General features: G+C 40.1%; 1 protein-coding gene across 2 annotated transcripts in view; it reads left to right on the top strand.

Moving 5' to 3' along the window:
• The window catches only part of LOC108607486 (fibronectin type-III domain-containing protein 3A), a 113,781-nt gene extending 95,724 nt beyond the window's left edge, over window positions 1-18,057 (top strand). For both annotated transcript variants that reach the window (XM_033294746.1, XM_033294747.1), the window contains exons 2-4: window positions 8,739-8,902; window positions 13,621-13,897; window positions 13,956-18,057. In XM_033294746.1, coding sequence (XP_033150637.1) covers window positions 8,739-8,902; window positions 13,621-13,897; window positions 13,956-17,584 — 4,070 coding nt within the window. In that variant the 3' untranslated portion in view covers window positions 17,585-18,057. The remainder of the gene's footprint in view (window positions 1-8,738; window positions 8,903-13,620; window positions 13,898-13,955) is intronic.
• Window positions 18,058-25,680: the final 7,623 nt, after the last annotated feature.

Below are 25,680 nucleotides of genomic sequence, written 5' to 3'. Positions count from 1 at the left end.
ATTTCCCCACAACAGCGCGACAAGATCTGTAAATCGTTGGGCCAGGCCCATAACTATGAAGACGTATAATCTTTTTTGTATTTTTTTTCTTTTGGCTTTAATTTAGTTTTTATTAAGCGCTAATTGTATGTCAAGAGTTCAGAACGCGCCGGGGCGCAAGAGGCCAAAGCGCAGGTTCCATTCAGCGGGCTCGGCTCCAATCTGACCGCTTCAAGTAACTTTCACATTTCTGAAGCTGAAGCTGAAGCTGAAGCTCAACTTTGGCATATTGCGGACTGCCCTTCTCTGAGACGAGCGCGTGCAGACGATACAAGAAACAGCAAACGAAAAATAAAACAGAAAACTAAACACAAAAGTAAAAATCCAATTTCGAAGTAAGTCGCCGACAAGTTCAACGAACGCGTGAGGGCCTCCAGAAAGAGGTTCATGCTAAAACCTAAGATAATAATAAATAATAAAATAAAAGAAGTAAAAGCCAGCAAATAATTAACACAATGAAGTGCACAAATAAGAGGGGCAGACACATAAACAAAATGTAAATAAATGAAATAAAAAAGTGATGAGAAAAAATATTTGCTGAACGCCAGCGAAATGTGTTAAAGGAAGATAGAAGAACGTGACAGAAACATAAAGTTAGAGCGAGACAGACAGACACATACACACACACACACACACACAAATTCAAAAGAAAATAAATATAATTGCAAACAACAAATTTGCAGTAGATAAACCAAGCATTTTAATTAACGACAAATTTATATTTATATACCAAGTAAATTGCAAATATTTCAGCAATAAATTGTTGGTCAAAGCGGTTGGAATTTAATAAACACAATTGCTCCCAAACTGTAACAAAAATAATTACCAAAACATTAAACAAAATAAGTAAAGCTGATGCGCATAAAAAGAAAAATTAATTAAAAGTGTTCGCCGAATATGACAAAAAAATTACTTTGTGTCAATAAGGTGGCGAGGGAGCGTGTCACATTTCATGGCATAGGCTGCTCTGCTGTCAAAGTGACGCCATTTACTTTCCGCCAGACACTGGGGCCATAAGAAATACTATAACAAGGTCTTAGGGCGTCATTTGTCTGTCCTGGCCTGTTTTTATATACCTCGCATACATTTATTTACGCCCACTTATAGCATAAGGGCTTAGTTGACATGTGTTTGTGACAAAGTTTGCATTAATATTTGCCACTTCCAATGTCAAGTTCAGAGCTGTGAATTCGAGACTCAATTAATTAAGCAATTTGCATTTTAGATATATTAAGCGAGAGCTTCTTCAAATAAGTTGTAATGTATCGATAATGTACATTTCCATTTATTTATTCATTCAATTCTAAAATTAGAGCAAATGGGGCCTAATTAAACTAGGAATTACTTCTTTTGCTAAATATCAAGTAAGCGCCTTAGCAGGAATATGATATAAAAATTAAATTTTTATTTTTAACGAGTATTTTAAATAATTCATCGCTTTGAGTCATACGATAATTACATTATTAGATGAATATGTATATTGTGCTGTTGCCTTATTTTATGAATAACAGGCTTAAAAGTCGCTTGACTCACAGCTCTAATTTGTATTGTCAGTCTGTTCGAGGAACCAACTATTCCGAAGATGGACGGTGCTCCCCACTTTTCCTTCTTTCGATTTGCAGTATTGAACCATAATAAACTGGGGGTCTCTGTAAGAATCACAATAGTCACATGGCCTTGCTGGTTAGGCTAGCATGAATCAAATGTTAAGCTGAAGTATTTGCCATACAAAGAATTTTAAAATGAGAATATCAAAAATGAATTATGAATTTAAAAGCGAATACAATGGATATCAAAGATCAGTGGCATAGAGGTCGTCGAGAAATATAATATATAATATAATATATAATATAATATACTTAATAATATACTTAATACCAGTATTTCCTACTAACTATTTAATTCCTGCATGCAACTAAAATTAAAAATCATTGATAAAGAATGCTTGCGAATCTCTTGATTGCGCTTAAGTTAAGCGTCAACAAACAAAACTCATAAACAAATTATTAAAATTGCTTGAAGCAAACACAAAATGCAAAGCAAATATTCCATTAAATTATTTTCAGCATGCATAGTGAGTAAATTTCCAGTCTAGCCGCCTGAAACTGCAACTTAAAACGCACGGGCATGATTAATTACTCAGACAGTTTGATTAATGATTGTGGCTAAAACCTTTTGGGGACCAAAAAACGCAAACACTAACATACTAGTAATGAAAAGTACCAATGGCTGACTGAGTGACCCAGTGAAGAGTGTGAAAATAGCTCAACTGCTTTGCAAATACTGAAGAGAGCAGAGCTTGGCTGGCTTGGTGGGTGGATGGTTCGTTACAATGCTTGTAAAACTGTGACAGGTGCAAGTTGTTGAATTTATTCGCCTGTCTGGAGCTGCTGGCTTAGCACCTGTCTCAGTGCCCATATAGCTCCACTTACTTACAGTTTGCTGTTGCTCTTGTTGTTATTGTTGATGTTGATGTTGATGTTGCTGGTGTTGTTGCTATTGTTGTTGATGTTGTTGTGTTTATTATGCCACTCGTGCTTGGTTGTAGGGGTTTTATTTGTCTACGTCTGCGTTGTGTCTGCGCGTTGGTTGCTCGACTGCTGCCTGGGCCGCGTTTTTGGGTCGTACTACTGTTTTCTCTATTTATTTGTATGTGTGTGTGTGTATCTTTGCGCTTTGTTTCGACCGCTTTGCTGTTTGTCCTTGAAGTATCCTCAGCGTTGCGGCCTTATAAATCTTTTCTTTTCTATACTGTTTTTTTTTAAGGTCAAAATGGCGCAGCGTCGCCATCGCACACGTGTTTTTTTCTATGAGTGTGTGTGTGTGCCAGAAATCTTAGCAAATAAATTATATTGTGCTTGGCTATCAGCAAAGTTCTTTGTATGTTGGCCAACTTTTGTGTCTCTCTCTCGTCTGTCTTTTCACTTTTGTTTTGCTTCGAAACTAATTGCGCTCACTCCTCTCCACTCTCTCTCTCTCTCTCTCCTCTCTGCCAAACACAAGCTTGGCTTGTTTTGCATGTCCTCAAGAATTTATGAGCATTCCGACGAGGCAAAAAGCAAAAGCGGTGGTAGCGGCATAAATAAAATTAATTATTCAAGCGCAAATGACACAGCTGCGGCTAAAAAATTTGCAAATTTCGCATTGCCGCTTTTGAAGTACGGCCGGACATTCAGTTGTGTGCAATTGAATAATTTGTTAGCCATGCCCACTTAAGTTATAGCGCGCAAATTAATTACACTGCGTTTTAAACTAAGCTTGATTTGATTGCTTTTCTGCCCAGCCACACTACTTTGCATTTCAATGAGTTCCAAGCTAATTTCGAATCTGAATCCTCTCCGCTTTTCCTTTGTGGTTAAGCATATCCTAAAGTCAAGGAAAACTACGAAACGTAACGAAACGAAACGAAATGGAACGAAATGAAACAAGTTTAAGCGTAGCCAACTTAACAAGCTGCTAAACATGAGCAAACACAAAAGCCTTTGGCCACTTAATTGAATTGCTGCCGTTTTCTTTATTTGGCCAACTAATTGTGGCTACAACCAAATTTATGGAAATTTCGGACTTGATAGCCAACTGCCATGTGGTTGGAGAGAGTTTAAGATAGGCACATGGATGTACGACGATTATTAAAGTTCTTTTGCCAAATCTAATTACACATGTTAAACAAGAAATCTTTTTCTTTAATCGAAGCAAACAGATTGAAGAATGCTGAGCTAATATTTCCAAACTGTTTGTCTTTGATATGATACAAAATACACAAATTCCAATTCCAGTTCAATGGAGTTATAAAATTCTCATATTTATCATACGTTATTTAGTTGTAGAGTCTTTCTGAACATTTCGAGCAAACTCAACTCAGCTACAGATTGTTATCGCTTTAGAACTTTAAAGTTAACCCATACTTAAGCTACTTTTGAACTTTCCAAGTCTAGTCTAAGTTCTTAAATCAAATTGCTGCTAGGTAAGCGAATAATTTGCAAATCTATTTAGCTTGCATTAATATGCTAAACAAACTGCCAACTCATCTATACTACCCGCATCAGTATCAGTTACTCATTCTTGCATCCACCTGGCTGCCACTGCTTCACGATTTAAAGCTCAGTAATGAAGCAAAAGCCACTAACTAAGCCAAAATACCTGACATTAGCTGGCTAACCACATGACACATTATGCATAACAGCAAACAAACTCAAACACAGACACGCTCCCACCTGCGGTCAATTCTTGTAGTCCTTGCACCTAAGACGCGACAACATTAATTTAGGAGCTGCTGGCTTCAATGCCAGACAAAACATTTGTTAGCTCCTGTGTAATACTCGCACCAGGACACTGTGGGCGGAAGGTGATCATAGTGGTTAGTCGCGCGGCTAGTCTCCGATCGGCTTTGTCGAGTCATTTTTTGAGCTTAAAGAAAACTTCATTTATTACTTTAAATTTTATTTCAATTTGTTTGTTAATAATAGCACAACAGCTTTTGCCACGCCCACCTAGGCGTTACATTGTTGCCCTGTGCTGTTGTTTTTCGCGACGGTTTTCGTTTTGATTCATGTGCAAACTGCGAACATTGCTTGCCCAAGAGGAAATATTGAGGAAGAGGCAAGAGAATGGAGGGGAGGGATAGAGAGAGAGGGAGAGAGAAAGTGTACTTTGTCACATATTGGAAATTCAAAAATAAAGATGTCAGCAGCTGCACGTGCAAACCTTAACCAGCCGCCAGATGGCGCCACCCACCATCAAGCTTACGTCTAAACTCAAATATGTACAAAAGCACACACATACACATACACACACACACAGAGTCTAATATGTATATATATATATATATATATATATACTTGAGTGCTGCACATCAATCAAGGTTCAATGTTTTCCTACTTTTCATGCCTTTCTACGCATTTCATTTCTATTGGCAACGTTTAACGGGGCGTATGCGCAATTAATGCGCATTTGTGTGGTCGGCTCCAATGGTTTGGGCTTTTAGCACTTGTAGCTCTGCCTTCGATGGGCGTGGTTGTCTCGCAGTCTGTTCAGCTCTAATTGCAAGTGAAAGCCAAGTGAAAGAATAATACGCAATTGAATGAAACAAATGAAAACAAAACAAAAACAAGATGTACGCCAACCATAATCATCATGTTAATAGCGCACGCGTCGTTAATTGAACTCAAATTAGTGCGAAACACACACCGTTTAACCGAATACAACACAAAGCGAATTGGTTAAACATTCGCACTTAGTTAGAGTGGAATCTGAGGAGAATTTTCGTTATCAGGCAAGCGAGATTAGTAAATTCTCTGATATCATCAATGAATTCCAAGCTATAGTTCTAAAATAAGAAACAAATCAGGCGTCTGTTCAATCCATAATCCATATACAAATTTCACCAATGTTTTGTATGGGAGATTACCGGTAGGGTAAGCGAAGCTGGTGTCCGAGAATTTTCACTATGGTTAGCAACTACTTCTAGCTCTAGAAATTGATATTAACTGGGCATTAGGTGAGCTCATTGCAAAATATAGATATAATATAATTTAATAATATATAAATATAAGTATTAAGTATATTAATATTAAAGTTTCATTTTAAACTGCATGAGTGAGTAAGCGTAAGAGAACTGGAGAAACCAAAATTTCACATTTCCGCAGCAGTCATTAGATACAGAAAAGAGCAAAAACGAGCAGTGTGTATGTTTGCTGCAAAAGTGCATCAAAAAGTTGGCTGCGCCCAACTTTTATTCATTCTTGTTTTTTTTAGATGGTTTCCCGTTTTCGTACGTGATTTAAATTGCATACAAGCCATCAATAAATTTATATTGCTGCTGACATTTATTCAATAAAAAAAGTTCTACCTAGTACAAGAGCTACAGACCTATCGATCAAGAGTTTGGTGAACTCAGGTCGAAAAGAAAACTAATTATCTTATCTACTTGTCAGCTCTTGCGTGTTGCCTTTAATTGGCGAACGTGCTGTGAAGCTATGTTGATCCCATTTGAAAATCAAATTCAAGTCGTCAGCCACATGAACGACAACATGATTTTTGAGCCATGTGGCATGCGTTTTGATTCTGTAATCACAGCCGTTACAAGCGAGGCATCCAGTTTTTAACATTCTTCGGCTGGCAGTCAAATAGTTATTATTAATTTTACGCCAATTCGCATTTTGCTGTCTGCGCGTGCTGTGCGTGCCAAAGCAAGCAAACGACCTTGGCCAGGCGAAAACAGCCAAGCAAAACTGAGTGGAGCCTCTGACAGCCATGACAGATGGAAAACCGAGCAAACAACTGGCAGACAGAACAGCCCAGCCCAGCCCGGCCCAGCCCAGCCCAACCCAGACCAGATCCAAACCAGGCTCGGCGCTAAACAATAATAAAGCAGCAATAACAATTTGCGATTAGGCAGCGCGTGAAATGGCATTTTGGCCCAACAAGTGCGGCGATTATAAGAACTTTTGTGCAAGGTTATCAGAATGTGAAAGGGGAGAAGGAGATGCTCAGCTCATGTGCTAGACGCTAGACTTGACGAGTTTGAATGTGCTGCGAATGCAATTCGTTGAGTAGACAAGTTTTTTTTTGGTTTGGTTGTTGCCTTCGCTGGACTGCGAGTAAGCCCTTTGACGTGTTGCCCGTCTGTTGGCCCCCTAAGGCATTTAGCATTAATTAAGTTTGAGTTTAAGCGCAGACAGCTCGACACTGTCCCTCTCTCTGGCCAAGTGATAAGTCCCACCCACTGAAATCCTCCATGCGTCCAAACGGCTCAGAGCCCAACTAATTGCTGCCTCTTAACACTTTGTCAATTCCGCCTGCCTCAACGCTTATGGTATGCATTTCAGTCCGGATAGGGATGGGCGTGGTTAGCTGATTAGCTGCAGCTGTGTGTGCTATCAGCTATTATCGTACTCAGCTTTCGGTCCGGCGTCTGTCATGCGTCAGCGCACTAAGCCAACATTTTTACACCTTACTTACGTGAAATAGAATCGCGACTGCGACCATTGCCATACCCCAATGCACAACGGCGTGCATTTTACGGCTGATTAGCCGTACTTGATTGTCTGCCGACTGAATTTTCGGCTCGACTGGATGACGAGACATGCTTAAGCTCACTTCATTCCGTTCTTACAGACGACTAAGTTACAAAGGGAACAATCACCAGAACGTTTATATTTTAAACAGTCTCTAGCCCAGAGTATCAAATCAGCCTCAAGCCTGCTCAAAATCAGGCAAGAGAACATTTGAATATATTGTTTGTGAGTCGTAAAAATTCGAAGTTTACGTAACATTACGTTAACTTATTCCGCACTATAAGTTTTCGCCAAGGTCTGTGCGTACTATTTAGCTTGAGAGATTCAGGACTACAATCTCTAGAGATATCTGTGGCACCCTCGATTCTTCATAAACCAACTTGGGACCCCAGGGTCACAAGTTTTTATTAACATATATGACTATGACTAATATGAATAGATATTTGATAAAGTTGCGTAATAATAATCATCTCAAAAAGCAGACAAACTTGAAATGCCCGCATATACGATTTGGGATATTTTGAGAGTAAAACTGCAATATTAATCGCCAAAAAGAGAGCGGCCATAAATTAGCCATTTGCTCTGGTGCTGCCAAGCAAATTATGAGCTTATCTTGTCCAGACATCTGAACAAAAAAATAATAATAATTTGGTCAGTGGACGGGCCGTTATTGTTCGCTTTTTTGGTTATTTTCTTGTTGCAGCCAAAGAAATTGAAAAGCAATACAAGTCTACAAATCAAATGGCAAGTTATTATAGAAATACAAATGCATGCAGATAAGAGAGATTGGGTAGAGTAGCAGAGACAGAGAGCTCAGAGGGCTCAGCGGGCTGTGTCACGCATTGGCTGAACGTAGCTTTGGGGGCCTTTAGTCGTTGCACAATGACAAGCGACAATGTTGCAGTTGTAATGGAAGCCGAGGCTGGAAATGAATGGTTTGGTTTGGTTTGGTTTGGTTTGTATGCTGGAACTGAAGATATGGACGGGCTTCTCTAATGGGCTCTGCGAACAATGGAAATAAAGCAAAGCCGCCTGTGATCTGTGCCAAGAAAATCGCTGTCATGTGTGCGAGAGTGTGAGTGCGAGTGTGTAAGTGTGTGCGTGTGACAGTTGAGCAGCTGCTGCCAAAAAAAAACGCAGATAGAAAAATGTATAAAAAATATATAAAATGTTTGCAGCCGCTGAAAACATTTATTAAAATACAGACAGATTGAGTTTTTAGACGCTGCAGATAGTTTTGGTCTATTAATCATGGCATGTCTTAAATTGCATTGCGAATCGCCCAACAAAATCGAAAACGCTCTGTGCTTGGGGCTAACGGTGCGTATGCTTGTTGCTTGTTGGCTTGGGTGGTTGGTGCGTTGGTTTGGGTTTGGTTTAGCCAAAGGCAGGCTTACACATGACTAAGCGATGGCCAATTCATGTTTGACCCACACACACTCACACTCACACACACACTCACACACACAGCATATGAATGTGGAGCTTTATAAACTACGCTGACATAAAGCAGCGATGGCATCGCCATTGTCGCCTAGATGGCGCCGAATATTTGCTTGCTGCAGTCTAAAGCCGCCACAAATTCCATGCCACACATGCATGCTCTGAAATCTAGCTTCAATCCGCCACAGCTTGGACTACAACGTACTCACGACCTGTCTTCTTCTCTCTCGCTACTTGCAGGTCCTGCGGCTGTTCAAATGGTTTCCCATAATCGCCCTCCGCCGCCGATGGTACAGGTGCCGCCATATGTCAACGAAAACGGCACGCTCACCCATGTGGTCCTGCCGCCACAACAGTACCAACAGCTGCATCCCGGACAAGGACATCTGCATGCAGCGCCCTTTGTAAGTACTTATATCTTAAGCGGTGCTCGAATGTTTCCCCATCAGCCGGCCATTGGCTTAGCCTTCACACAAACTATTTTTCAATTAAGTTATTAAAATTTATTAGACTAGATAGGCATTGGCTGGAAAAATAGTTTTTAAAATTATTATTTGAATTGAATTTCATATTTAATTTGAGCTTAGCATGTAAAATTTCAATAAAAACTGCGATTTAAAAATTAAATTAAGTAACTAAGCAAATAATTCGCCTAAAAACTTTTCAAAATTCTTAAAATGAAACTTGGGTGTAGTAATATTTTATATATTGAACATATCGATGACATCAATAGTGACTTGCTTGTGAGCTTTTTGTTAGTTCTCGCTCGGGAAAAACTTATTCACCCATTTATATATACATTTATACATTTGTAAAAAAAAGTAAATCCGACTCTCCAAGACCGGCCGACCAAAACCGGTGAATCAATGTGGCCAGGCTGTATTATATGTATAAAGGGTCAAAGTTAATATTTAAATTAGTTTCACTTTTCAATATATTTAAACATAAATTATTTACTTCATATGAAGAATTAAACGCTGCTGTATTCAACAATATCAGAGAGCCCGTTAAGTTAATATTAATATTTGGAATGCGTGGGATGCGTTAACTTAGGGTCGACTGTGGTTTCATTTCGATGGCGCCTATCATAATAGTAACAGCTAATTGAGCCCCAATCAGTTACAACAACAAGAAATATCAAACGTTGACAACAAACGGCAATGCAAATTTTACAAATTTTCCAGCGAAATGGTCAGAGGCGGCAAAATGAATAAATTAAAAAACAAATGCAAGTTATTTATTGAGTATTTTCATCAAACAAACCGGATTCGGTCGGCGCTGAGGGGGCTGAGAATCAGCACGAGCGGGTTTTTTGCCCAACCATCTATTAAATTATAATGTCGTGTCGCTAAATAACACAAACACCAACGGCAACAACAATAGCAGCAGCAGCAGCAGCAATAATAATAAAAGCAATAACAATGGGCAAATAAACTATTACAGATGCAAATTAGCAAAACAGTTTGCGAGTGCACAACGAAACAATATAAACGAATAGAGCAGCGCAAACTTTTGAACATGCAAAGCAGTTAAACAAAAGTAACAGCGATAATACAACGATAACGAGAGCAAGAAAATGTATATTACAAACATTTAAAACATTCGTTTCGATCATAGCAAACGTTTTGCACTTGTAATTTATTTATTTATTATTTATTTATACTCCCATTGCAGTTGTAAATCATGCAAACTGCTCTTCCCATTTGTTTGAAACTTTGGAAAGTCGAAAGATAGTGCTAAGCGCCAATTTTTCTCGCTGTGTTGTCCGGGGTGTTAGACGGAGAAGGGGGTAGGCTACCATGCATATGTGTGTGTGTGTGAGGAGTGCATTACAAATTCACAGCTTTCTGAGATGGGCGTTGTGCACTTAACAAATAGTTAGAATGCTTTAAATATTTAATGAGTCACTCGATCAAAAGAAAAAAAAAAGTGGATTCAGAATTGAATTGAATGCATGAATTTATAGACGAGCTGACATTGGTTGTAATTCATTGATAGCATAGATCAAAAGCTGTGCTCTGTTAAATTAATTTGTCTATCGTCTATGCCTATGTTTCATAAGTTTTGCTTTCGAAACGATAAGAACTTAGCAACGCTGTTGGCGATATCAAAAATGCAGATTTTGTGATATATGAAATATAAACAAAATTTCTAATGCCATCATAGGCGAAATAGTTAAGCTTGACTTCTTTTAGTCCGCAACTTGTTCATTAATATCTTAAAAGAGTTAGCTTATTAAGTCATTCCCATTAGTTTTGCGAAAAAGTTCTATTCTACAGAACATACACTAACAACATTATAGCAAATCCGGTAAGACACATTTATTTTTAAAATTTTTTCAAAAATTTCGAATTTTTACCATTTGTAATTCAGAAAAAAAGTCAGTACGTTTATCACTATTTATGATCGATTACACTGGCCCACAGGGTTTTTGCGAATAACAAACGATATATTTATGGTTCCCGAATGGATTTGTAGTGCTGATCACAAATTCAGGGCTACGTTTTTAAAAAAAAATTGGGGTTGACCCTAAATTCAAAATAGCAAACTGCGATAGCTCCAAAGTAATACTGTTAAAAATAATAAATTTGTACGACGGACATAAACGCCTTTGGATAATTTTTGAAATCTTACCTCAGATTCGTAATCAGCGACTCCCATAATGGAACGATTCTTGGTTTCACCAACTAGTCAACTTAGCATATTGAACCCAGCACTTATGTCAGTCAGTCAGTTTGCTCTGCACTTGAAAATTGATTGCTAATTTGATATAAAAAGTATTAAATAAAGTAATGCTCGTTAGGCCAAGCAGATAAGCGTGTCCCATTCACAATTCACAATGCGAAAAGCTGTCACGCGTATTTCAGAGTAACATTTTGTTTATGTGTAATAAGCTAGAATTATATGTCGCATAATTTCTTTTATGCTCGCAAATTGTTTAAAATTATGCATTACTTTAATAATCATTATTTATGGCTGCTTAGCTCGCGTGATTGTAATATTAAATCAAGCTGCTTGAATATATTTTTGCGAATTCATAATTTGTTATCAATCTCTCAATTAAAATGGCGCGACGCTTTAAATAGAAACCGTCATTTGATAAATAATTATAATTAATTACACTTTCCAGTGTCGCAAATATTTTTCTGACATATTTGTTGTGTTTTTTGTTATTATTGTTTTTTTTATTACTTTCTGTTTGTGCTTGTGGCTTGTGTGATTTATCAACGGCAATCATAAATATAACGGTAATTAAAACACAGTTGTGGTCATTAAATTAGCATTTTAATAATGAATTTCATATGCACACAGCTGTAGTGCAAAGCTGCTTTTTAAATACTTCACAAAAATAATTAACAATCGACTTAAATTAAAACCTTTTCAATTGCACATTCTGTTGCTACATTGCAACGCTAATGTCAATAATATGATCAGCAAAAAGTGGCTGCCAGGATTACATTTAAATATGGTATGTTAACAAAGCGAGCGGTATTTACTTCATTTGCCACAGGTGGGCAATCCTTTCACTGAACCTATTTCAAGCTCTGTCCTGCACTCAGCTATTTGCATAACAATTTGTAATTGTTTTTTGCCTAAAGTTGTTATTGCTACCCATTGTTGTTACTTGTCGTGCATGCTGCTAGCAAAGTTTTTGCCACGCCGCACACTGTTAATAGATGACTTTTAATTGAACTCCACTTGGGAGTCTGAACTTAGTTAGACATTTTAACAGAACTGCACGCGGGTCTCTTGGTCTCCCACTGCTACCCCGTTCCACCGTCTAATGGCATTCTGACATACTATAACTTGATTAATGCAACGCCAACAGCTTCATCCGGAGACCGCAGCGCAATAGCCACATGTGGCTGCGCCGTCGTCGGCGTTGGCGTCGTCACGCTTTGTTGCTGAAATGAAAGTGATGCCGTGGCAATTGGAATGAATTTTCTTGAGTAAAATAACATGAATGTGGCAGCCACAAATTTGCTAAGTCAAATGCCAGTTTCCGCTCGAGTTTGTGTTGAAATATGATTATAATTTGATTGTATGCTAATTTGTACAGTCACTTATGCAACTTGAATTACATACCATGCGCCCCAATAACTGTTGCAGCTTCCTAACTGTGGTAAATACTTTACACACACATGCATAGAAATATACACACAATTTATTTAATTTTTTGTTATTTATTTTTTATTTTTTTGGCTTTTGTTGTTTTTTTTTGTTTTTTTTTCCTTGGCAATTTGGCCACCGAGATGACCAAAACTCATTAACTTGAACCTATTTTTCTTCATTTTATGGAGCATCCGCAATAACCATAAAGCAATTCTGTTTTAGACGTTGCTGTGTGAAAGCAATGAGCCAGCGCAATTAACTGAAAAATATGTTCAAGTCGTAGATGCTACGCTGAAAGTTTAACGGCGTATGAGAATTATCCAAAGTAAAATCAACTTCACAAATTAGTTGCGTTTACCCGCTGCTTCTCTCATACATTTAAACAATTCGCAAAATAAAAATATTCTCTTCAATTCAAATTCGCGCGCCACTCCCTGTGAACTTGGGATTGGCCGCCACTAGTAAGTTCATTTGAACTAGTACTTGCAAAAATGATTTTAATCGATAGTCTTTTAATCATATCGTGAAATGCTGTTAGAAGTCACTGAAAATAGCTAGATTGGAAAAATAGCTGGCTAAAATTTGAAATATACGCAATTTTGTTCTTCATTTAATTTATACATATGAATATAATTTGTTTCAATTGAATTCTTCTTCATGTATCTTAGAAAAGTGAGCTTTTCTTCAAGGGTACAATAATTGAGGGTATGCTCGCAGAGATACAAATAAATTTTTAAAACTAAGCTAGAAAATTGTATAAATTGTTAAAATTGAACTAGAAAGCTTATATTGCATGTTTTTAGCCTTTTTTTTTTGTTCATTGATTTAGCTATTTTAACCCATGAAACTCTGGCAACACTGTTGCTTTGTTTTGGTCGTTTAGGCAATTTGTAATAATTATTGAAAAAAAAAAACAAAAGAATTTCTGCTGCCTAACAGCTGAACAAACAAACTGAACAACTTAACTTATTCTATTAATTTAACTACAATGCGAAATTCTACTTTGCAGATAAGTGCAAATGGAACATCGCATTTTTATGCGTCGCTACCCGGTTATCCGCCGGGTACAGGTCCGGCGGTAAATGGACCACCACCGCCACCCCACTATCATATGCCGCCGCCGCAGCAGCAGACACCTGGACCTCCAACAGCTCAGCCACAACACACACATACACATGCACACACACATTCCCCGCACTCACCGTCGCCGCCCAACTATAGAGACGAGCGCAGTCAACGTCAGCATACGAAGCTACTGCGCAAGCTGGAGAAACAGCGTGAACAGAGTAAGTATCAGAATAAAGTTCGTTCATAACACAAATCGCTAATCCAACTCCAACTCAGATTCCGCTATGTCCACGCCCACACACTCGCCTTCACCACGGCGCACAGAGCTCAACGGCCATCACAACAACAACAATAGCAACAACAACATTCCATTGGGACAGCATATGCAGCAGCGACGACTGCCTTTACAGCAGCAGCAACAGCTGCAGTCGCAACCACAACGGAATGGCCAAGCAGCGACGTCAGCATCAGCACAGCAGCAGCAGCCTCGGGTAGGCAGCAGCGTAGGCGGTGCCAGTTCCATTGGCAGCTCGGCGGAGGAGGACGAGGAGGAGGAATACTGCCATGCACAGATTGTGGAGCAGATCTCGGCCATTGAAAGGCCCAAAGTGAGCGATGTCAGCTCTCGGGCCGCCAAAATAATCTGGCTGTCACCCGCCATAACAGATACATTGCTCGTTAATGCGCAGGAGTTGCGCTACCAGGTGCTGCTCAGCGACAGCGGCAAGCAGTGCAAGTACAAGAGTCTGTATCGCGGCGAATCGAACGAGTGCATTGTACAGGACCTGCAGCCAGGCCAGGAGTATCTAGTGCGACTCCAAGTGCACTATCAACAGCTGCAGGGGAGCGTCAGCGAACCCACGGAGTTCCGCACGCCCGGCTGCGAGCCGGACGCACCGCTGCCGCCCAAACTGGTCTCGCGCACCAAAAGCAGCATCAACCTGCGCTGGTCGGCCCCAGCAGCCAATGGCGCTGCCATACAACAGTATATACTGGAGTACGACGAGGGGCGTGGCAACGCCCTGCACTTTGTGGAGCTGGCAAAGACGAAGGCCAAGCACTATGTGCTCAACAAGCTGCAGCCCAGCACAGTCTACAGCTTTCGCCTGGCCGCAGTCAATGAGCACGGCCAGAGTCGCTATTCCCCAGTGAGCAGCTACAGCACCGCTGGCCAGCCGCCATCGGCACCCAAGCCGCCACAGCTGCAGGCAAGCAGCTCCAGCTCGCTGCGTTTGGTGTGGGTTCGACGCGAGCAGGATGGCGAGTTCTTGCTGCAAATGCAGGATGCGCAGAGCGGACATGGTTACCTCAATAGCTACAAGGGCGTTGACACACTTTACGATTGCCAACAGCTGCAACGCGCCTGCAGCTATCAGTTTCGCATGCGCGCCGAGAACGAAGCGGGTGCCTCACCCTGGTCCACAGAGGTGAGCTACTGCACCGCTGCCGAGCGTCCCGGACGTCCGGGCAAGCCGCAGGCAAAGGGAAAAATCCATGGCACGCAATTCAAAGCCAAGTGGGAGGCCCCCACGGACACTGGTGGTGCGGCCATTATACGTTACCACCTGGAGCTTAATGCGGGCTCCCAGTTCGAGCGCATTTACACAGGCGCTGAGACGGAAGCCATGTGCGAGCGTCTGCAGCCAGGGCATAGCTACCAACTACGCGCCTGCTGCGAGAACATTGCGGGACAAAGCGCCTACTCCGAGCTGGGCCAGGTGACCACAGAGGCCGTGCCGCCAGCAGCGCCGCCGCCGCCAGTCTGCGACGCGCCGCCCACGCCGTATGCAGCACTGCTGCGCCTCCATGCGCCGCCACTCGACGGCGGTGCGCCCGTTCTAGAGTACGAGGCGCAGCTGCGACGGCCAGACGAGCCGACGCCGCAGTCTGTCTATCGCGGCAAGCTCGACTACTTTGTGGCGCAGCAGCTGCTGCCTGGCCTGAGCTACGAAGTCGCCGCACGCGCCATCAACCGCGCAGGAGCTGGCAACTGGTCCGCTTGGATGCGCTTCAGCGCTGCAGCTGCGCCGCCCGCAGCGCCCAGTGCGCTGCGCGCACAAATAAAGTCGGCGACGCATGTGAGCATCAGCTGGCAGCCGCCGTCGGTGACCAATGGAGCCGCTATAGCCAGTTACACCTTGCAGAGCGCCAGCCATCCGCTGTCGGAGGCTCAGGTGGAGCCGCCCAGCACGGACTATCAGCTGTGCTACCAGGGCGCTCAGAGCAGCGCCGAGCTGCGGCAGCTGTCGCCGTATACGCGCTACTACTTGCGCGTGCTCGCGAGCAATGCCGCAGGCGCAGGTCAGCACTCGGAGGTGGTGTGCGTAGAGACGCCAGCGGCAGTGCCCGCGGCGCCGCAGATGCAAGGCTATGAGTTTACCTCGCAGAATGTGACGCTCAACTGGACGCAGCCGGCGGAGAATGGTGCCAGCATTTGCAGCTACAACATCGAGTATGGGGAGCGCACCATTGCCACGCCGGATGCCTGCACGCGGTACATGGTGACGGGACTGACGCCGGAGACGAGCTACAAGTTTCGGGTGCAGGCAGTCAATGCTATGGGCGCTGGCGCCTTTAGCGCCTATGCGAAGCTGACGACGCAGCCTGCACCGCCGTTGCCACCCAAACTGGAGTGCAGCGGCGCTGGACACAACTACATCAAGCTTAAGTGGGGCGAGCCCGGCAGCAACACCAGCGCCAATGTCAAGTTCTGTGTGGAAATGTATGTGGCGCGTGCCAAGCAGTTCCAGTGCGTCTACTCCGGCAGCAATTGCATGTGCAAGGTGCACAAGCTCCAGGAGCGCAGTGCGTACACTTTTCGCATTTACGCGCACACAGATTGCGCCGGCGATGGCGACTACTCCGAGGAGTATGTCTTCCATACCAATCCCACACTGCCGGCGAGCATCAAAGCGCCGCGTGTGCTGCAGGAGAGCAGCGTCTGCCTGCTGATGCCGTCGGGTCAGCTGGCCCTGCAGCTCACCCTGGAGTGGCAGCACTCGAAGAACACTTTCCACGATCGCATCGAGTACGAGCTGCAGTACGTGGACGGCAGCAACGAGGGCAACCAAGACTATCGCCCACTCTTCCGCGGCGCCGAGACCAAGTTCACCATTGACAATCTCAGCGCGGGCAGCTGCTATCAGTTCCGCGTCTGTCCGCTGCGCATAACGGCAGCGGGCGAGGTGCTCTCCGGACAACCGTCGAGCTCGCTGCGTTATCAGGTGCCCGCACAGCTGCAGCTCAGCAGTGCGGCTAGCGTGGCTGCCTGCCAACACTTACATGGCGCCAATGGCAACCAAGCGACGGCGGCGGCGCCGTCGCAACAGCTGCGCAGCAGTCGCAAACTGTCGGCGGCCAATGGTGGCTTGCACTTGCGCTCGGTCAGTGCCTCGGCCATAAGCAACAACAGCGGCGTGGGCGCGGATACGCAGGCGATCAGTCGACTGCAGCATGAGTTGGGCAGCTTCAATGGCTGTGCGGATCCCTTGCATCATCATCACCACCATCATCATCACCATCATGCGCATCAGCCTTGCACGGCGGACGCGAGCAGCGCAGCGTCGTCGGATGGAAACGGCTCCACGCTGCTGCTGCGCGGCAATCATATGCATCATCAACATCACTTGCATCACTCGCACCACCAGCATCATGGACATCATCCACACAGCAGCGGCTCAAGCGGCGCCGGCGGCGGCGTCGCAAGCAGCAGCAGCGCCGCTGGAAGCATCAGCAGCAGCCTGGCTAGCCATGGCAGTCTGGTGCGGCGTCTGGTGGCCAAGTTGATGTCACTGCATAGCAGCCGCAAGCGTCTGACGGATAACCAGAAGGCCGTCTGTATTGTTGTGTCCTTTGTGTTTGTTGCCTTTCTCTTTGCCATGCTCGTGCACATGCTCTACGGCTGAGCTGGGGCTTAAGGAGACGGACAGAGAGAGTAGGGGGAGATTTAGGGAGGATAGGGAGTGGCAAATGTTCTCTTTTTTATGATATATATATGTATACATATGCGACAGCACACAACTGTAAATTGAATAATTTTAACACAGAAATCTATAAGCATTTTGTACATATGGCTAAATATATAATTTATGTACACACACACAATACGCATACGCATATATGTTTACATGTGTGGGTGTGTCTATGTTAGTTTAACTTTCACTCACAAAAACGGCTTCACAATTGTGGCATACAAACATTCAAACATACATACACACATACATACATCTATGCATATATATAACATACATACCTACATGTTGGCATATGCTCTAACGAAAAGTATGAATTTATTAGACTATGCTCTATTCCTAATTAAAGCAACTACTGTATATCTTTCTCACTCCTAATAAATATATAAACCAAGTGCATAGCATTATGCTCTATATATATATATATATATATATATGTTAATAAATTATATGTATGTACTAATGATATCTTGTACAAATTTCATAAACTTTTTCTGTGATTTATGAAAAAAGTAAAAAGGAAACACACAAACAAATAAACAGAGCAAGCCATTTTTATTTATCTAACAAACATTTGTTGATTTAAAAATACTATTATATATATTGGCTGAATATAAATAAATTATTATATATATAATATATACAAAATATACATATAAAAAATATACGTGTAAAACCGTTATATATGCCAAAATTCCTCTGCACTGTCTCAAAATTGTTAACTCTCCCCAAAAGAAAAAGAAAACCCTCGCTGTGTACATTTAGCAGCCCTTAACTAGTTAAACGCTCTCAAATTACACACACACAGACACACAAACACATTTATATAAATACACACTCATATGTAACATATAAATATATGATATATTTTTTACATAAAATAATGCAAGAAAAAAGCCCAAAAAAATATAAAAATTATTTAGTCTATATGAGAATATATATTTGAAATTTATAGCCTAATGCAACGCAAAGTGATTTATATTCCAATTATTATTATTTTTCTAATTAAATAAATTAAATGTAATTGTTTCTTTCCATAGCATAATACAAAATCTAAAAAAAGCAAAAAAAATCAACGGAAATAAATTTAAAAATAAAAATAATAATGATGATGTGCAAGCTACAAAAGAAGATAAAAATATGTATGTTTACATCGGTAAATGGTTACAAAATATATAAACGTTTATATTTAGCAAAATACTGTACTCTTTGTCGATTTGTTTATTATTATATACATACATACATATATACATACGATGCAACAAAAGCAAACAAAAAAAAAAACACAAAAATATATAAAACTTTATATATAAATATACATATATATATTTATAAAAATTATTTGAAAAAGTATATATATATGACACATTAAAATAAATGCGATATACAAAAAAAAATAGTTCCGTACAAGTTGTTTTTATACAATGTTCAAATTTTAACATTATCGATCACCAAGTTAAACTAACTCGAATGCAGGTATTCCATAAGACGGTCTCACATACTGTAGTTCTTACATTACAACATTAAATGTTTGTCGAAAATTCTCAATTATGGCCAAAAAGGAAAAACTATCGCAGTGTTCGAATTTATTTGTATCAACAAAATGTTTGGAAAGTACAATAGCAGTTGAAACAAGATTTAGATTATATAATATATTCTGTTGAGGAATGAATGACGTATTTGAAAAGTTTGAATATTAACGAGCTTTTGCAGAAGTTTAAAATTTAGCAGCTGTTAAAATGAGTTTAATATTTTCACTCGCTTTTAAGTTTGAATGTTAACGATATTTTGTATGTTAAGTCTAGTTTGAATTCGTTGCGAAGCCTCCACAAATATTCATTACAGTTTGTACGCATTCTGGTAAAATTTTCGATGTATGAAAAAACATCGTGTGAAACATCGATGTTCTAGAAAAAACACATGGAATTTAAACAATAGATTTTATTGGAGATCATCAGTTGCATTATCAATAATATTATTGAAGTGCATATTCCTATTAAGTTAAGAATAGAAGCTTCTAGATTGAGCATTGACCTAGTTTGTACAGCTTTGCTGAACACTCTCCCTGCTTCGCATGAAGAGGCTTGTAGACACAAGTATTTGGTTGCTACCAATTTTAAGGAGCTGCTATTAGTATAAATATTTAAACAAATAAATGAATAAAGCATGTTAGTAAATTGTATGTAATTCAGAATATTTAACAAATAACATAATTTAAACAAGCGCTACTGTATTTAAGGTCTTACCGCCAATTTGTGGCAACAATACTTAACTTTGCGCCAAATTTATAAATGCATGTGTAAGTACATTAGTAGCTTGGAATGCTAATGACAAGAAACTTACTTTTAAGATATTCATCCATCCTGCCTATGGATGGCCATCAACCAACACCACCACTAGAAACCTACATTTTATTAAATATTTAATTAATTATTGAAAAAAAATTCAAAAAAAAACTTCCCCTCACTAACAATTTATGTTAGCTGCCTTGGCGGCAGAGTTGTGTGAAAAAACATCGATGGTGGCCCACAAACCATCGATTTTTTCGATGTTTTGCAAACATCGATAGCATCGATGTTTCTGCACCTCCACTGTCTATATTTAAAAAGTTAGTTGCAAATTCACAGCCGTGCGAAGAAGACGTGCCAGTGGCAGTCTGCAAGATTGCGATGCGGACATTGTGGAATCCATGATGGCAAGACTCGCCCCCGTTTTACCGATCTATGGATGACATAAATAAAAATGTTGATTAAGTAAACACTTTGTGCACAGGTACATTGTGCGCGCACATATTTTTCTAGCCCGCGGCGGCGGCGACAAACCTTAATTTTCAATAAGTGCCGGTGTTGGCGGCGGCGCCAAAACCACATCATTTTCAATACGTGCCGGTGCCGGCGGGGGCACCAAAACTATATCGTGGATAATAACCTTCCGAGCTGCCAACAATGAAGTAAGAGCACGCAGTCGCTCGTCGTACTGCGCGTACTTGATGACATGAAGTTCATGTTGGCAATCGCCGTTTTTTTGCCCAGTTCTCCCATAAAATGTTTTCATCGCGTAGCTGCGCATTCTCATTCATCAATTCTCTAAAATTATAAAAACAAATACTTATTAATACTTAATCTTATATTAATATAATATAAACCCAACTTGTAATCCATTTTGCTTATAAATGATAAACCGGATAACAAGAAAAAAAGGGTTGGAAAATGTTTGGCGATAAATCGGAAATGCAGCACAACAACAATAAAAGTTGCAGAGTGTGGTGAAATTGCAAACGAGGCAATTGCACAACTTCATGCCAGGCATGACAATACATGATGTTGTTGAAAGAACTGTGCCCGCAGGTGCGCGTTTTTATTTTTTAAGCTTAAAATTGTTAAGTTCTTGTCCATTATTCTAAAAATATATAAAACCCCGCTGTCTTCATTAAAAATTTAAATGTAAATAATTGCTAAGTTAAAATGACTCGGCAATTTTGTGATTTATTTCAGATATTTAAAGATAGACTGCCTTATATCGTTTCTTTTCGATTTGCGGGGGAGTGGGAATTAAAAAAAGCGTAGTGTCTTGGATATAGGAGCCCCTACACACCAAATTTGGTTGCTCTAGCTTTTATAGTTGCTGAGGAACACGCCACTCATACCAGACGACATGATCTATATCGACTAAGCTCGTCGACCTGATTAAGATTATATATACTTTATGGGGTCTGTCACACCTCCTTCTACTTGTTACAAACAATTGCCACTTCATGATACCCTTTTTCCATTTTTTACAAAAATGTCAGTTTATAAAAAAAATAATCTGCTTTGAATGGCCAAATAATGTATGAACAGTCGCTGTCATTGGCAGCCATTGATAATCGTCAACAATCAATTTGCCAGTTTAAAAAAAAAATGTTCAAATATATCCAAATTAATCGGAAATTGGCATGACAAAGCAATTAATATTGTTCTAAGATTTTAAATTGATTGCTGGTCGACTATGGTAATTTCAGAAAATGCTACATAGTCGTTGAATGCTCGCCACGCAGTATTTCCATTATTCGTATTGCCAGATCTATTTTGTTTCGGCTTATCTACCTTTAGGGCTAGCCTTTCCCAAAACATGTCCTGAATATATTTCTTCCGGTCAGCCATAGTTTTTTTTGCCAACGGAAGTTGCCACTTTCTTTCAAAGTTACCTTATAGCTGACGTGTTAGACAAATTCAAAACATTTTATCCAGCAATGTAGTGGACTTAATCCGTACTTTACATTGTCTAGAAGTGGTAAAAACATTGGGCAAACTTGCATCACAGGATCAGCATCGGCCTGGTTGTAGTTAGACTGACCGGTACTTCCATCGAATCCATAGTTGAGTATTAACTCCGCTGAAGTCTGTGTGTTTCCTCAATACATTTATAATTACTCCCTCTTGGAGCACAACAATTCGAGAGGCCGTATGAATTAAAAGGTTTTGAATGGGCACCTTGGTGACAGTTTCGCTAACTTCGCCAGCAGCGGGACGCTTTTATCAATAGAAATCGTTTGTGTTTCAATTGATTGAGGGCCGACCATTCGATTGTAAAATGTGAATCCAAATATCGTTGTAAACACTGTCACTCGCTCATACATAAGCAATTGCATTAATAATGAAAAGTGGACAAATTAAAGTTGGGCGCCACCAACTTTTAGATACACTTTGACTAGGGAATCGCAGCAAACACATGCACTCATGAATACATACACACAAAACAGCGGACGCGTCACAGCTGGTCCTGTAGCGTCAGCAGCGACACCGCCGCTGCGTCGGCAGCGACGTTTGTATTAGAGGTGGAGAACAATCGATGGCAGTATCGACACTATCGATGGTTGGGCGCTATCGAGCCATCATCGATGGCAGCAGACACGCTCGATAGTGGCCCAACCACTATCGATGGTGCCATCGATAGATGGCGTTTCAAGATTCAATAAAGAAATGCCTTTCGATTTATGAGCAACGAACAGTCTGCAGGATCACTACTATACTGGATCCACGCTTTAAAAAAATGGATTCCAGCAAAGTTCAAATGCTAAGCAAGCATCTTCATTTTTTGAAAATGAAGTTGGTAATATCGCTGTTAAAGAAACTGCAATTAGTCTGCCCGTCGTGAAGGAAACTAGCTCCCAGGACTCATTCGATTTTTTGGATGAGCAAGCCTTGGAAACGCTCGAGTTGATGCCATTTTAACTAAATGTCAATATCTCGAGTAGGCAATTGCCACGTTCTATATAATTAAATATATTACTTTTATTTCAGGTGAATCAAACTGACTTTCCGGCGATAAAAAGCCTCTTTTTGTATTCCCGCAAGGCGGGCCAAATTGTTTCCGAACGGCGAACCCGGTTCAAGAAAGAAAATGTGAACACCTCTCTTTATTACTAAACTTAAACTTTTGGGCCAAAACAAGCAACAATTTATCAATTTTCGTCGACTATCAATGGCATGATCGACACGCATTGCACTCACAAACCACATACACACAAACAGCTATCCGCGTCACACGCTCGTTTTGCATGTAGCGTCAGCAGCGAACGCCGCCGCTGCGTCGCAGCGACGGTTTGTATGGCGCTTGTCAGCACGTGCACCCGCTGTCTATATTGAAAAATTAAATGTAAATAATTCCTAAGCTATTTATCCGATCGATCTGAAACGTGCACAATCGGTCGAAAACATGGGTTGGCAAATTTGTGATTGTATTTGACTCAATCAGTTTTTACTCCCTTATATTGTTTTTTTTTTCGATTTGCAGGGGAGGGGGGGGAGGAATTAAAATAAAAGCGTTCGGGTTTGGATATAGGAGCACCTACATACCAAATATGGTTGCTCTAGCTCTTATAGTCTGCTGAAACCAGTTGCTCACAACATTCTAACGAACAGACGGACATGGTTATATGACTCAGTCGTTCGAGCTGATCAGCAATTATTATCTTTATGGGTCGCCACAGCCTCCTTCTCTGTTACATACATTTGAGAACTTCATAATACCCTTTTTTCCATTTTTACAAAAATGACAAAGTGTATAAAAAATTTGTTTAAGTCGGGCTATAGTATCGACGACTATCTATGGCATAATCGATGGTTCAAAATTAACTATCGTCGAATATCGATGGCGCCCACTATCGATGGTTCTCCACCTCTAGTTTGTATGGCGCGTCAGCACGTGCACCCCGCTGTCTATATTGAAAATTTAAATGTAAAAATAATTCCTAAGTTATTTATCCGATCATTTTGAAATTTTCACAATCGGTAAAAAATAACTAGGTAATTTTGCGATTTATTTCAAATTTTTAAACATATACTGCCTTATATCGTTTTTTCGATTTCCGGGGGAGGAAATTAAAAATATATATATAAAAGCGTAGTGTCATGGTTATAGGAGCACCTACATACATACCAAATTAGATTGCTCTAGCTCTGATAGTCGCTGAGAAACACGCACTTAAACAGACGGACATGGCTATATCGACTCAGTTTGTCGTTGTGATCAAGATATATTATACATACTTTGTGTGTCTGCACGCCTCCTTCTCCCTGTTACATACATTTGCACAACTTCATATTACCCTTTTTCTTTTTTTTTTACAAAAATGTCAAAGTGTATAAAAATAGTTGAGTTGGGTGCATGTCACAACGCTCAATGTCATAAGGCCTACGGGCGTTTTTCCTTACAAATGTTTGGGTGATAATGATAATGTAGCAGAACCTATTTTAATTTCACCGAAATTCTCTCCCAGGAGAAAAATGTTTAATTTTCGACAATAAGTCCGGGTAACTGTATTTTACTCACAACTAAAATGACTTGCGTGAGCGTCAAGAGATAAAAATGTTAAATTTTCACTAAAAATAATAATCCAAGTGAAGGAAGTTGTATAATTATCAAACAAACCAATAGCTAAACGCTTAGGGTTTACGTAGCTCGGGCGATCTCCCCTTAATTCATGATTATAAAAGTATTTTATATATAATATATGGTTTTATTTTCTGTGCAAATAACAATTTTATTCGTTTATTATTTATTAATTTAACGTTTTCATTAGAGTTTTCATATCCAATCAGAAACAACAAAAATACGTTTCTGAAGACTTTTAGTTTAAAAATAAGCTGTTTAGAAAACATCTTTAAATATTCTGCTATTTTACGTATTTCACCGCATTGGTTAAGCGAATTTATTGTTAGGTCCAATCGCTGCTGGATATATCCTTATACCATGTACTAATGTGTTAAACTTTCAATCGTTTTGAGTTCCTCGTATTATTTTTGTATTGTTTGGGAGTTAAGATGTGCGTACTTGAAATGCTTTCTAATTAGTTCAGTAAGTTTAGGTCCATCAGATCGGATCAGATTTCTATATGCCTCCGTTTTCTTTTAGGAACAATAAGAGATACATATTTCATTTTTCAATTTAATCTCGGACGCCATTGTAGCCGCTGATATGTTTTTTGTTTTTTAATTTCATTTATAGAAAACATTTGAAGTACCTACATGAAACTCAATTACATTTGTTAATTAGTGTACTACCTTTTGATATGCTGTTACTTTATATTTTATTTTAGTTGGATCTAGTGCGTCTATAGGTTTGTTATTTGTCAATCTCTATATATATGGTTTTAAGGCAAACTAAAAGACTATATCTTCGTTTTTCTAGAATGCAAAACGCATCTAAAAGTTTTCTATGAACTTGGTATATTCATAATATATATATCGTTTATATGTATGTAAATATGATGCTAAAATCATTAGTTAGTACTCGTAGTATGCGTTTCGTTTATTGTTTTCCTTTTGTTTTTGTGGTTAAAATCGGTGTATAAAATTTGTGCTGTTTTTTCCCCGCTTGAACAAATCCTTTGCTTCATATCCATTTCTTTTTGTTTTTTGAAAAATTAACAATTCAAAATGGAGCAAGTACTTCACTCGTAATTTAAATGTTCGTCCAAAACTTGTTTGCTGTTTGTATATTCTATATTTTTGGGTATAGGTAATATTATTTAATTGTAGCATACAAAA

This window comes from Drosophila busckii, unplaced genomic scaffold (assembly GCF_011750605.1).
Source record: "Drosophila busckii strain San Diego stock center, stock number 13000-0081.31 unplaced genomic scaffold, ASM1175060v1 chrUn_07, whole genome shotgun sequence".
Classification (NCBI taxonomy): Eukaryota; Metazoa; Arthropoda; class Insecta; order Diptera; family Drosophilidae; genus Drosophila; species Drosophila busckii.
The sequence above is the reverse complement of the archived record's forward strand: the minus strand, read 5'-3'. Positions and strand labels throughout refer to the sequence as shown.